This window comes from Lutra lutra, chromosome 14 (genome assembly GCF_902655055.1).
Source record: "Lutra lutra chromosome 14, mLutLut1.2, whole genome shotgun sequence".
In the NCBI taxonomy this organism is placed as follows: Eukaryota; Metazoa; Chordata; class Mammalia; order Carnivora; family Mustelidae; genus Lutra; species Lutra lutra.
The window spans coordinates 25,605,544-25,619,920 of record NC_062291.1 but is presented as its reverse complement, the minus strand read 5'-3'; the positions used below and the strand labels follow the sequence as shown (position 1 = coordinate 25,619,920).

At 41.4% G+C, this 14,377-nt stretch overlaps 1 protein-coding gene across 1 annotated transcript; it reads left to right on the top strand.

The window, feature by feature from the left end:
• The first annotated feature begins 11,099 nt into the window (after positions 1 to 11,099).
• LOC125085245 (protein BHLHb9-like) lies at positions 11,100 to 13,917 on the top strand. The gene is given in 2 exon segments (XM_047703550.1): positions 11,100 to 12,186; positions 12,188 to 13,917. Coding segments are annotated over 2 exon segments (1,656 nt in total). The 5' UTR covers positions 11,100 to 11,550; the 3' UTR covers positions 13,208 to 13,917.
• The last annotated feature ends 460 nt before the right edge of the window (positions 13,918 to 14,377 follow it).

Genomic DNA, 14,377 nt, shown 5'->3' with positions numbered 1-14,377 from the left:
CACAATACAAAGAAGTTAGAGTTAGTAAGAAAAAAAAAATGCCTCCATCCACCCAAAAATAAATCCATATTTTTTAGTTGAAAGAATAGATCTTAACAATAATTAATAGATATTTAGAAATAAAAAATACGATAAAGTGATCTGAATCAGGGAAAGTGTTGTGAGAAAGAAATAGTCTAAAATGTATATATTAAAAAGAAAAAAGACTGAGATTTAATGAGTTAACCGTTCAACCTCAGATTGAACTGAAAAGCAAGTAAGCAAACAATCCAAAGGAAGGATTTAAGATAATAGAAAACAAAGATAAAATTGTGAGGATTTAGAAAGTGCAAATGTTTGTTCATTTACATTTTAAATAAAATAGAAAATAATGAAATTATTAAAAATAAAGGGGAGTTCCACTTTGTCTTCTTCCTTCCTTAAACAGACCTGTCCAACGGCCATCAGGTGGAGCTAAACAAAGTGATTGTGTCAAGGAAGGAGAGAAGCTATGCTGGCCCAGAGAAAGGTGGAGCCCAGGGATAGTGAGGAAGTCATCTCTGCTAAGGGATGGCAGCATGGTGCGTGTTGGAACCCTGCATTGTATGAGAACGCAACATGGAAAGTGGCCAACCCCATGACGAAGAGCACCTCTGCCCTAAAGAAGGTGTGAGTGGAGGGATCTGAGCTCAAGCTAAGTGAAGAAAGAATCTGCATGTGTACTCACATATGTTCTCTCACATCCACTATTAGATCTTGGGTTACAAATACTATTTTCTACTAAAAGGAATCAAGGATACTTGGAGAAATAGTAGATTCCAGGGCTAAGGCAATGAGAGTAACAAATAATCCTGGAACATCTTATTATGCCCAAAGGTAAGGAAATGCTAGAAAATAGTGAGGATACATCAAAAGGACACAAAATTCAGCTTGACAGTTTCCTACCAGCCAAATCTGGAACACACGAACATCAAGAGAAATTATAATAGTGCAGTAGGTTGAATAGTGTCCCTCAAATTTATGTTCTCCCAGAATCTCAGAATGTGATCTTATCTGGACAGAGGCTTTGCACAGACAATTAAGTTAAGATGAACTCATACTGGATCAAGGGGGGTTCTAAGTCCAATGACTAATGTCCTTATGAGAAGAGGCTGCACAGGGTTACATTCAGTGAAGGCCATGTAAAGATAGAGGCAGAAATCCCAAGAATTGCCATGTCACATTATTTTTAAATGATAAAGGAACTTTCATGGAAATCCAAGAACAGGAGCCACATTAAGTCTTGACCTCAAAGAGCCCAGAGCTCAAAGGTGACTCTAGATCCACAAAGGTTCTTGAGTGTTCAGAGGCAGGAATTCATGGATTTTTTATTTCTGTGATTAGGCAACACACCACATGTCTACTTCTGGTCCTACTACTAACTGATGACTGTGTTTGCTTCAAGGTCAGTGTCTTTTTTTTTTTTTAAAGATTTTATTTATTTATTTGACAGACAGAGACCACAAATAGGCAAAGAGGCAGAGAAAGAGGGGGAAGCAGGCTCTCTGCTGAGCAGAGAGCCCAATGCAGGGCTCGATCCCAGGACCCTGAGATCATGACCTGAGCCAAAGACAGAGGCTTAACCCACTGAGTCACCCAGGCGCCCCCAAGGTCAGTGTCTTAAGAGAGATTCTGATTGGTCCAGTCCATCTTTGAGGGCAGATTATAATTCCCTGCCCAGCATATGGATTGTGTCCAGTTGGCCCAGGGACCTGGGTAGGAGCCAGTCATCGGTGGACAGAGGAGGTGGGGCACTGGCTCCTTAACGTGGCAGTCTGGGCCTGCCCCTTCAGCAGGAAGTGTGGGCAGGATGGATCCCCACAGAAGAGGCTGTGGGTGGGTTGGCACAGTGCTGACCTTTCCAGCACTGTGGTATTCTTTACAAGAATACCGTCTTGTAAAAGAATGATGTGTTACCCAAATCCCTCAGTGTTATACCCAGGTGAGATGTTGTATCAACAAAGATATGGAAGCAACTTGGAAAGACATCCACAAAGCCACATGCATTAGCCGTTTGCCATTAGCGTGCTTAAAACATGACACAAATGTCATGATTTGTGATATATTATATCTAAAAATATTCATCCTTTTGTCTGACAAGTTTAGCTGTGAAAACCCGGTGACTTTCTCAGTCAGGGCCTCCAAGTTTTGGCGAGCAGCTTGCACTTGGCATAACATTGGCTGATGCCATTCAGAGAGAGTTCAGTGTGATCATCAGACCAAAGCTGCCTTTGCCTTTGCAGGTTCCCAGCTAGTTCTTGAGGTTTTGCTGTAATAGAGCTGGTCAAACCACTGATTGCTTATTATCCTGATGAAGTACCCACTGTGCCATGGGCCACAGCATTAAACACAGACAGAATGGACCGATGGATTCATAGGTCTCTTGTGTCACGTCTGTGGTGCCCGTGTCTCTGGCGAGTATTTCTCTGAGGACTGCCACAGCCACCTGGGGACCCTGAAGGACAAAGGGCACAGAGTGGACCCATTTTTGAGGAAGGTGAGACTGTCAAAGGGCACAGGTCCTGTTCCAGGGCTGGACGCATTGCTGCCATGGGTAGGAGTTACGGTGGTGCTGGCGGAGAGGGGTACTGCGGATATAAGGGCGTATGACATGACCCACTTGGCTGGTATTTCAGTCCTGGCAGAACAAAATGACCTGGACACAGACCACATCCTTAGGCTTAAGGTAATTGTTTTAAGACCGATTGAGTCACCACCCACAGCAGGTGTCAGTGATAGGCATTCATCTGAACTCTACTCTCTTTTCTTGAGTCTGCAGCAGAAACCAGTCTCTCCTGATTTTTTTCCCACCTTCTGACAGATATTTCTTTCTTTTTTTTTTAAGATTATTTATTTATTTATCTATTTGAGAGTGAGAGCAAAAAGAGCAGGAGCACAAGCAGCAGGGAGGAACAGAGGGAGACGGAGAAGCAGACTTCCGGCTGAGCAGGGAGCCTGACTCCTGGGACTCGATCCCACGACCCTGGGATCATGACCTGACCTGAAGGCAGATGCCTAACCAACTGAGCCACCCAGGTTCTCCCAGACATTTCTTTTAACAAAACATTAATGTCTGATTTATCTTGGTATTTCTGCCATGACTTGGAATACAGCAGGAACCAACTAAATATGTGCTGGATAAATGGGAATAAGAACTTAATCTGCCTTTTCAGTCACCAGATCAACTGGGTTCCAATGTTGCCTCACTGTTCTCTCTGCACACTTACACTATTTGGCACAGGAGGAAGGTCAAGGGGGGACAACGGATGATTGAAGCTAATTTCACTGTTGAGTTTATTTAAAATTTTCAGATGTCTCTAGTGGAGATACTGTGAAACACCATCACTGTGACTTGTAATATAGGGAAGGGCACACGGGCCCAGTTAATTACCAGAATGAGGACGGAATTCCTAGGCAGATCTGGAAAGCTTTCTGCGTGTAGAGAAGAAGGTAGCAGAGAAGGAGGACAGAAGGGTAATAGTAACATTTCCTGACAGTTTACCATGTGCCAGACCCCATCGTAAGTATTTTACATACACTAAGTCATTTAACACTCACAAAAACCCTATGGGGAAGGTACTATTATCCCATTTTACAGATGAGTCTGGTGCAAAAAAGAGCAGGTTGTCCCCTGGCCCATGTTGTCTGAACCATTGGGCTCTGTGACCCACTTCTCCTCCTGGTTCTCCTTTTCCCTCCCATTCTGTTTGTCCCTTATAAATTCAAAATCTTGTTTAATAAATGTTAAATATTGCTAAATATAAAATACTAAAATATGGCTTAATTAAGAGTCATTTCTTCACTCACTCATTTATTCACCAAATTTCATGAGCCATTATGATGTGACAGACGGTTCTCCAGCAGCGAATATATTTGCCTTCTCAGGAAGCCTTGAGTGGTCACAGAGGAGGTGACAATCATGCCGGATTTTATCCTAGGGGGACCAAGCTGGCTCTTTTCTGCCAGAGCTGAAGCAAGCTTAGGCCTTCAATATTCCTCAAAACAGAGTGTCAGTAAGATAGACAAATTCATTTTTTGCTGATATTAATGCTTCTTGGAGCATAATGTTGATACAGTGTTTTTCAACACAAAACAGAACTTTCCTTCACTGGCGCAATGCTGGGGAGAGATGCCACGAAGGCAGAGGTCAGACAGCCCTGGCCTGCCATAGCTGTGTGTGTGGCTGCTTGGACAGATCCATTTTCCCAGTCACGCCAGATGAAGGAGGGCACTGCGTCGAATCTGCGCTGCCACAGACAAGACTACAAAACCTCCACTTTTCTCTGGCTAAACAATTCTCACTCCCTAGAAGGGCCTCTTTGGTCCCTGCCTATTTTTACTGTTGGCATTTGGGGCAGGTGACAGGGAATTCTTCCTCCCTGGAAGCTGGAGGTCATATCTGAGACAGAGTGACCAAGTCAAATGACAGAAAGGTTTGAGTCAATCCTTACAAAAAGAGTCACTCTTACAGAATTTTACATGTCCTATGTACCACTCTGCTCAAAGTGCAGAGATTACGTAATTCTCCAGGTAGTATACTTGGGCAAAGTGGAGAATGGAGGCAACATCCAGAATTCTGGTTTGGCAAGACGAGTACTTCCTGATAATACAAAACTACTCTTATGCCCACGTACCTGGAACAGCCAGGCCTATACTGGTGCTCAGAAATATTCGTGGAATGAATGCATGAATAGGAAAAAAAAAATCCAGAAGGGTGTCAATTGTGAATGTTAAAACTATCTATTTATTTTTTGTGGTTTCAGGTTTTTATTTACATTCTAGTTAGTGACCATAGAGGGTAATATTGATTTCAGGAGTAGAATTTAGTGATTCATCACATACCTACAGCAACTCGTGCTCATCACCACAAGTGCTCAGGGATTATCTCTTTACTGGCTACAGGTTCTGATTTTTCTCTTATAAATATGTTATTTGTGTAATAATCGTTTTAAAAATGTAACGCTGATTTTACTGAAATGTAGCTAAAGTGAGGGCAAATATAGGACTGGGCTTTGCTGGCTGCCTTATTGCCAAGCTCAGCTTGATTGCCAGTAGTAGAGCTGCAACCCTTGTGGGTGAGTTTCTGGAAAAGTGGGCTTTTTTAAGAATCCAGATCAAGTTAACATTTTCTAGCTAATAGAGAAGTAACTACTTTTTTCTCTAAGCAAAGGGTTTCTTAAAATCACAGAAGTAACTACTCTCTTCTCTAAGCAAAGGGTTTCGTAAAATCATAGTATTAGAAGTCATCTTGCCCAGTTTTCTTAGTTTTCAGACGATTCGAACCCAAAAAGCCTTGAGGCTTTGGCTTTGAGCAAACCAGGGATGAAAAGGGGCATTAGCATTTAGCTCTTCTGACTGTAGGCACATTTCGCCATTTTGCACACCGTCAGCCAATAACCCAGCACAACATCGTGGCATACTCAACTGGATAACTGAGGAAAATTTAAGGAAGGGACTATTTAAAAGGATGGACAGAATTAAGAAGACCAGCAAAGGGAGTGAAGCGCTCCAGGTCATGCAACGATGAAGAGCTGTTACACGCATAGGCCCGGGAGAGGCAAGGGCAGGAGCAGTCTGTAACTTCTCCCAGGGAGAAGGGGCACCAAGAAGGCACCTACCAGGCACTGGGCTTGGGTAGAGGGACACAGCCCATGGGCAACAGCCTGAGTATGGGGGGTGAGGATAACCCAACCTCATTCTTTCCCCAAATGGAAGCCAAAGGTCAAGTGACCTTGTTGATTCACTTTAAAGAGGAGCTAGAGCAGGGTACAGAGCAGAGTGAGGAAGGGTGGAAAGGGTTCAGAGTTGAAACAGTCAGCACACTCACCTTCTAGAAGATAAACCTGTTCCTATCTTCAACTTGAAATCAGTAATAATCTGGACAACTGAGACAATTTTTACAAATTCGTATTATACAAATAATATATATCTGTAATAGAAAAGCCAGACCATGTAGCTGTCTAAAGAGATTATGGTTACTTTTGACATTTAGGGTATTTAAATTTCTAGGCTTTTTCTATTCATTCATGCCACAGACATTTATTGAATGTCAATGTTCACACTCTTCTGGGCAATGTGTATATCAAAATAAAGAAAACGAACAAAAATTCTTCCTCTTCAAGGAGCTAACATTCTGGAGGGGATGCGTCACAATAAACAGATAAATCACCCAAATGATTGTTTGTGAGATGATGGTTAAGTGGTAAGAAGAAAAATAAAGCAGAGGAGAAGAGTGAGAAGAATGAGACTGTACTTGGGGAGATATTGTAATTTTAAATAAGGTGGCCATGTGTGTGTGTGTGTGTGTGTGAAAAAGAGAAAGAGACCAAGCAATGACTGTCTATTTGTAGGGCTTTTCCTCTGGCTAATTGCTGGTGTTCAGGTAATGGGGAGTGTAGGTGGTATGACTTCCCTCCTCCCCCGCGGTTTCAAAATGTCTCTGTTTAGATTCTTTAAAGGGCAAAGCTTTCTCCACTCCTTATATTAACCATTTTAAAAGTGCCGTGGGGAATCCTCAGTGCAAGTTTAGTAGCCGAATTCTTGATATCTATCTGTCCCTTTCTAGCTGAGTGACTGGGGAAAGTCATTTCACCTCTCTGAGGTTCAGATTCCTCATGGGCAAAAACAAGGGTTTTGGTGACAATTAAAGGAAATGAGATTAGATCTGTGAGGGACCTGGTGCCCAGCACACAATTGATGGTCAGTAGGTGGTGGCTTCTTTCGTTCTCTGGGCAGAGATGGGTAAAAGTCATGTTCTGGTAAAAACTACAGACTCAAAATGCACAGAACTGGAGAGTTTGCCCAACAGGCTCTTACTGGTCATAGCTGTATCAGTTGGCCACTTATGTCCACAGTGGAGGCCCAGATGCCCCCTTGCACAGTTGACAGGTCTTAGAACCAAGGCTTGACTCCAAATGTGGCTGATAACACAGCCAGTGCTCTCTTTGTCAGGTGCTGTGTTCCTCCCCTCCCCTACCCTGCTCTGTCCCCATGAGGAATGGTCAAGGTTGGATTGAGCCACAGCGTAGGGAAGGGTTTTCTCCTTGTCTGAAAGCTCTTGAAGATCGCTAGATGATCCCCTCCATCATGCTACTGGAAAAGGTTCTTTACTAAGTCCCACTGATACAATGGTTCTACAGATGGGATGTTGGGCTGATTGTCTGTAGATTACCAGGGGGAAATTAAACAACAACAGCAAAAAAAGCCAGGACTTTACCCCCTTGAAATCCTAGTGGAAAGGCCTGGGTGTCTATATTTTTCAACATGGCCCCAGGTGTTTCTGATGTATAGTCAAGTTTGGACAACACCTCCCTAGGACCCAACCTAATGCATCTCAGAGATCTTCTTTTTCCTTTTTCTGGTTGCCACCAGAGTCATGAACTATAAATCTTCCAAATGGTGAGCATGTTGGGTAGTCTGACACAGGCTTCATCCAACTCTTTTGATAGAAGTCCTAGGACAGGTCAAGGTCTAGGTGCCTTGAAGCACTAAGAGAAGAGACTACCTCCTAGTCAGCCCAGCAGTCAGTGTTCTCTGGCCGCTGTAAGAATATTCCATCAGCTATACTATCTTACAGTCCACACCTTCTGTAGGGACACAATGAGAGACCTTGTCCAAAGCTTTGCCAAAATCAAGGTACACGATGTCTGTCTGTGCTGCTCCGTCCACTTCACAAACTAGAAACCCCAGCAAAAACAAAGTACTTTGGCATAACTCTTTATCAGTGAACCCACACTAACTGCCAGTGATTAGCAACTTTTCCAAAAGCTCAGAAGTATCTTTTTTTTTTTTTAAGAATCAGAAGAACCTACTGTCCTCTTGGTAGGTTTCCACAAATGTGTGTGGGAAAACGGTGCCCATGTAAGTCAGTAGTAAAATCCATTTGGGCCTCACTTAGATTTAATACTGCATTTCCATCAAGAACAAGGGCTCAGACCCATTTCCCATCCTATTGCTTCCTCAATGACAGCTAGTGGATGTGACTCTCCCTTCCTCCGTAACAGCAAATATAGAGTCAATGTTCCTAATTAGAAGGGAGTTTTTTTAAATTTCTTTATGTTTTTGTTTTAATTTGTCTTTTAGATGAGTTGGTCTTTTCTTACATTTGGGTGTAGGGTGGCTGTCAATTTCTTAAGACTCTCTCCATGTCCCAGCCAGTACTTTGAAAGTGAATTTTATTCATTGAAGGCTATGGCTTCATAGACATTGCCTGATACATTTGATCTCTGTGCTACTTTTCATCTTGGTGCTTGTGGTTTTAGACCCAGCGTGAACCCTTTATTTGGCTCATTTATCCTGGGTTTTCCTATTTGAATGAGACCCTCTCTATAAAAATCAATGTATTAAAAAATAATAGTAGTAATAAAAGCTTGAAGAAGTATTCTTTATTTTACTAGAGGATTCATTATGTGATTCTTCAAGTAATGAACACAGCCAAAAAAATATATTTAAATCTGTGCTTTCATTTGCATAACTGTGTGTGTCAGTTAGTCTGTATTTGTAAAGATTATCTTGTCATTGTCCATTAGCTACTTTCTTCTCTCACAAAATAGCACACCCATATAGTCTTTGGTCTTGTATAATTTATGATTTCAAGTTATTATTTTTCTGGGTATTATTTTTTAATCATTGAAGAACATGTAAAAATGTTGAAGAATCATGATGATAGTCAGCCTCTAGTGGGGGCATTGACACAAGGCACTGCTCTCTAAACACCATATGTGCATTCAGTTATTAAAACTACATATTAAATTATGACATTAAGCTATTATTATTATTCCATCTTTAACTATTTTGCTTTTTCCCCCAAAATATCATCCCAAATCTATAACTTAGAGGAAGCCAGTATTTTTTTCTCCATTAGGAAGCAAAAAAAATTCTAATATATTAATAAAAGACATCCTCATTGTTCTTTAGGCTTCCTAAGTAAGATTGAGCTAGGGCTACATGAATGAGTCTTCCATGTTAAGCCTGGAAACTTTTATCAAGGAGCAGGATCTATGTTACTAGACCCAGAATGGGATTTAAAGATCGAGCACTTACAATACGTAGGACACTATGGTAGACATTAAGGATCCAGGCATAAAGAACACACACTATTCAAATTCCTCTTCAACATCCTTTACAATAAATTATTTAAGTACAGGTTCCACTTAGGCCACTGGGCAAGTGTTCTGGCAAGTTTCAGAGGCAGAATCTCTCTGCCTGATGCTGGCCCCAACTTCCCTGAGCCTCCCTTATTCTTCCTTGTGTACTATTCTTGAGGACTACCTGCGTTTTTATTGGACTACTCCATGCTTTATCGTTGGTCTGGATCCAAGGCTCTTGGTGGCACAAAGTGCATTTACTCCCTAATCTACTCCCAAGGACTCTTTCTGCTGAATGGATCCCTTCTGTCTCACACCCTTGAACTACCGAGTCTTTCAGACAAAGGGGAATTCATCTACAGACAGTGATGGTTATCTGAGCCAGTATAGACATTGATTAAATGGTGATGCTCTCACCCAGTCCAGGGGTCATGACCCTCTTTTGGATGTTCTTTCTTCCAAAGTGGGCAGACAGTTCACCTTGTGATTTCTCTGAAAAACCTGTTTAAATACTTCATCTCTCCAGCTTCCTTCTACTTCATCCTTTGACCCAATGTCTGCAATGTAATTTGTCAAGGCCAACTCCTGTAAAATGATAATGCCCCACCTAGTCTCTGAGCGAGATGTAGGCTAGATTTCCAGCAACTGTGGAAATAATTGAGAGGAAGAATTGGTAGGGGATGGGGGGAGGGATAAAATCTCAGAGCAGCCAAAACAGCAGTCAACAAGGCCATGCTCTAAACCCATGGAGATTTCTAGACACCCCAAATTTAGTAGTTTGAAACAACACAAACTTACGGTCTTACAATTCTGGAGGTCAGAAGTTTGAAATGGGTCTCACTGGGCTACACTCAGGTGCTAGGAAGGATATATTCCTTTTTGGAGGTTCTCAGGGGGACCCCATTTGCTTTCTTTTCCCAGCTTCTAGCATCCAGCTGCCTGAATTCCTTGGTTTGTAGCCAAGTCCCATCTTCAAAGCCAACAGTAGTTGGCTGAGTCTTCCTCATATCAGATCACTCCAACACTTCTGCTCCTCTCATTTCTGAGGAAACTTGTGATTACATTGGGCCCATCCCATAATCCAGAATGACCTCTACAACTCAAGGTCAGCTGATCAGCAACCTGAATCCCCTCTTCCTGTGTAACATAATATATCCTGGGTTTCTAGGGATTAGGATAAAAACACCCATACCAGGGACATGATTCTGACTTCTACACCCATGCTCAACTGTACAACATCATTAGTCCACAGTAATACACATATGGTGATTTGGGGTATGAGCTGTTCAAAGTAGGGAGTGCTGTGAGTGGCAGACCACTTTCTGCAATAGGAAGTGAGAGCTGGGAGCCTAATGTAAAAAAAAAAAAAAAAAAGTGAGCGAGATCAAAACCGAAAATCAGCCACAGAGCCAGCAAATTGCAGGAGTCTGAGCTCACAGACAATGGAAAGAATTTTCTCTTCCTACTTCAGTAGCTCCTGAGTATGTTCTGTTTCATGACACCACACTTTAAATGCTGTTCAAAATTATGACCCTGAGTCCATAAGAAAATGTTTCATTCAGTTTAAAAGCAAGCAACACACCACATTTAAAAAAAAGGGGGGGGGGTTAAAAAATCATAAAACATCCAGAGGAAATCTAGTGAATATTCTTCAGACTTCTCAATGAGAAAGATTCTCAAAGCAGGAAAACAAAGGAAGAAATAAAAAAAGAGGAGCCTCACGTGACCAGGCTCTCTCCTGGGCAAACACAGAGAGCTCCCTCTACCTAGAATTCCTGTTGGGAATACTGCATTTATATTTGAGCCAAAGGGCAGGGTAGAGGCTTGAGAGCTCAACAGTTCCAGATGTCAAGCAACTTCCTGAGGAAGAAAAGGTGACAAGCTTTCCTGATGGCCTTTTCTTATGAGTGAGGGCACTTTCTTCAAAAGTCCTGCAGTCTCCTCCTAATGCCTCATTGAGTAATGCCACCCCTCTTCCTGGACCAGAAGGACGGGACTCTTCTCCAGCTAAGGACTGTTATTTGGTGGGAAGGGTAGAAGTTCCTGAGGACCCCTACTGTGTGGGCTGGCTGGCATAGGTGGTAATGAGGTTCCCGTAGAAAGCTGTAGGTAGTTTTTCACTTTGAATTAAGCAAGAGGACGAAAACTATTCATTTGGGTCCAAGTGGTGGCTATAGTGGCCTTGGAGTGACAGATCATCACCTTCAACAGGTCTGTACTCAGAAACCATCATCTTCACTCAGGCTGAATTCCTCTGCTTGTCTCTGTATCACTGACAGAGGCTATGTGTTTTGGAAGGGGACTGTGTGACTGTTGAGCTAATGAGTAACTCTTGCTACAAAGTTTACGTCTGACCCAGTGAAAGAGTGTTAAGGCATTGACCTGGGACACATTGAGAACCAAGGCCAAGATTTTATAGGGCTATCTATATAACTGGTCTTCAACCATGACTGGGGCTAAGAATGAGAGTAGAAACAAAGCCAAAACTCAAAAAAGGGCTGGTGTACAAGCTGAAGCGAAGAGGGAGTCTACTGGCATAGTCAGAGCTGTAGTCAAGACCCAGGACAAAGCAACAGCCAAGGCAGGGTCTCAAGCTGATGCAGCAACAACGACGATGAATGCAAGGTCTAAGAACAGGATTGTTACTGAGATAAAGGAAAGAGCCCTGGCAGATTTCAGTCCCAAAGCTGAAGACGGGGTCACTAGAGTATCTGGGATGTCTTCTGTGGCTGAGGTTAATGCTGAGTCCAGGTCCACATGTAAAGATAAGGCTGGTATTGATACCTGGTTTTGGGCTGGGGAAGAGGCCAGTGTTGGTTCCTGGTTTTGGAATGGAGAAGAGACTAGTAATCGTTCTAGTGCTAAGGATGAAGGTAAAGCTGGTATAGGTCCACCAATCTGTGCTGAAAAGTTAGAACCTGTGGCTGGGGCCAGCTATAAATCTAGGCCAGGGACTGAGGAGGAGGAGGAAGAAAATGTTATTGGGAACTGGTTTTGGGATGGAGATGAAACCAGTTTTGATCCTAATCCTAGACCTGTGAGCAGGATAGTTAGGCCCCAGCCTGTGGATGAAATTAATGAAAAAAAATAGGCCCAAGGACTGGTCTGAGGTAACTATCTGGCCCAAAGCTCCTGCTGTAACTCCAGCAGTGTTAGGCTTTAGATCCCAAGTCCCATTTGAGACAAAGCCTCCTTCATATATTGTCCTGGCCTCAGCTGAGGAAAATACCCCTTCTTTGCCTGTGGAAACAACATGCCCTTCTAGGAGCACTACTTCATGCTCACAGCCTGTCCCTGAGTACCCATTTGGTTCTGGCCCTTGCATCCAGACTATAGAGGAGATTAGACGCCAAATCAGGATCAGGGAAGTGAATGGGATTAAGCCTTTTGCTTGCCCTTGCAAAATGGAATGCTACATGGATTCTGAGGAATTTGAAAAACTTGTTACCTTACTTAAGTCAACTACTGATCCTCTTATTCATAAAATAGCTCAAATTGCAATGGGGATCATTAATGTTCATCCCTTTGCCCAAGAGTTTATTAATGAGGTGGGTGTAGTGACGCTTATTGAAAGCTTGCTCAGTTTTCCTTCCTCTGAAATAAGAAAGAAGGCCGTAATTACTCTGAATCCTCCTTCTGGGGATGAGAGACAACGCAAGATTGAATTACATGTTAAGCATATGTGTAAGGAAAACATGTCTTTTCCCTTAAACTCACCCGGACAGCAATCTGGATTAAAGATACTAGGACAACTGACGGCTGATTCTAACCATCACCACATTGTTGCCAATTGCTTTGCAGAGCTTTTCCATTTGCTATCCTTGGGAAATCGTAAAACCAGAAATCTTGTTTTAAAAGTACTTTTGAATATGTCTGAAAATCCAGCTGCAGCCAGAGATATGATCAATACAAAGGCCTTAGCAGCATTAAAACTCATCTTTAACCAGAAAGAGGCAAAAGCCAATCTCGTTAGTGCTGTGGCCATATTTATTAACATAAAGGAGCATATCAGAAAGGGTTCAGTTGTAGTTGTCGATCACATGAGTTACAATACACTGATGGCCATTTTCCGTGAAGTTAAAGTAATTATTGAAAGAATGTAAAATGAGCCAGAAATAAAAGTGAATGCTTTGAACAATCTAATAGGCTGTGTATTCCTAAAGAGCCTTACATAATGTTTTGCATGTTACCAGTGTGTACATTATAAAATCACATCTTTAACATGACATTACCTGCAACAGTCTCTAGGTTTGAGCTAGACCATTTTTGAAATATCAAATGAGTATTGCATTGTAAGCTGAAAACATCTGTTGATTTTAATCTTGTGTAGATGGGCAACTTTTTAACATTTTACTTAAGATAGTGAACCAGTTCATCTTAAATAGGGTAAACTTGTTCATTATTATTTGCTTGGATCTATTTCTAATGGCAAAAAAAAAAAGAAAATGTCATTGAAATTTGTAATTGCAGAAATAAAGCATATGCACACAAAAAGATAATAGGACTCACATATATCCATACATATACAGACGAATTGCTGAATGTGCTCTCAACATGTAAAGAAGGCAGGAGTTGCTGTAGGCTGTTTAATGTAAGAGGAATTAGTGTTTTCCCCTTATTCAGCCTTTATCAGATAACTCATGGTAGGAATTACAACTGCTGGTGTAAACTGAAGAGAATGTGTGAAAATACTAGGTTATATGCTTTGAGATTTTTCAGTAGTTATGAAACTAAAACAAGATCATACTGTAAATTATTTGTAACTTTCTCCCCCCTGACTATATATTTTGGGCATCTTTCCATATCAATAAATGTGCTTCTATAACATAAAAAAAAAAAGAGGAGCCATATTTTTATATAGATATTCATATTTATTCCTTAAAACCAGATTATTGAATAATACATTATGAACAAATTAAAAGGTAAGCATCAAGTTGTGAAAATTATTTGTCACAAATAATATAGTCAATAATCTTGATAGAATTCACACAAATCAATGAGAAAAATATTAAGACTATAAGAGAAAAACAGGCATATTGTACGTAGAAAATACTGATGGCAAATTAGTCTATAAAAATGTTTAAATTTAATGGTAGTAAAAAGTCAAAACAGTTATGGCAGTTTAAACTTATCAAATTAACAGTAGTTATTTTATAAAAAATGATAATATTTAATGTTGGTGGGGTGTGGTAAAATAACATTCTTACAAATTGCTAGGAGTATGTAAATGGTACAGATACTTTGGAAGGCAATATGTATGTATCAAGATCCTA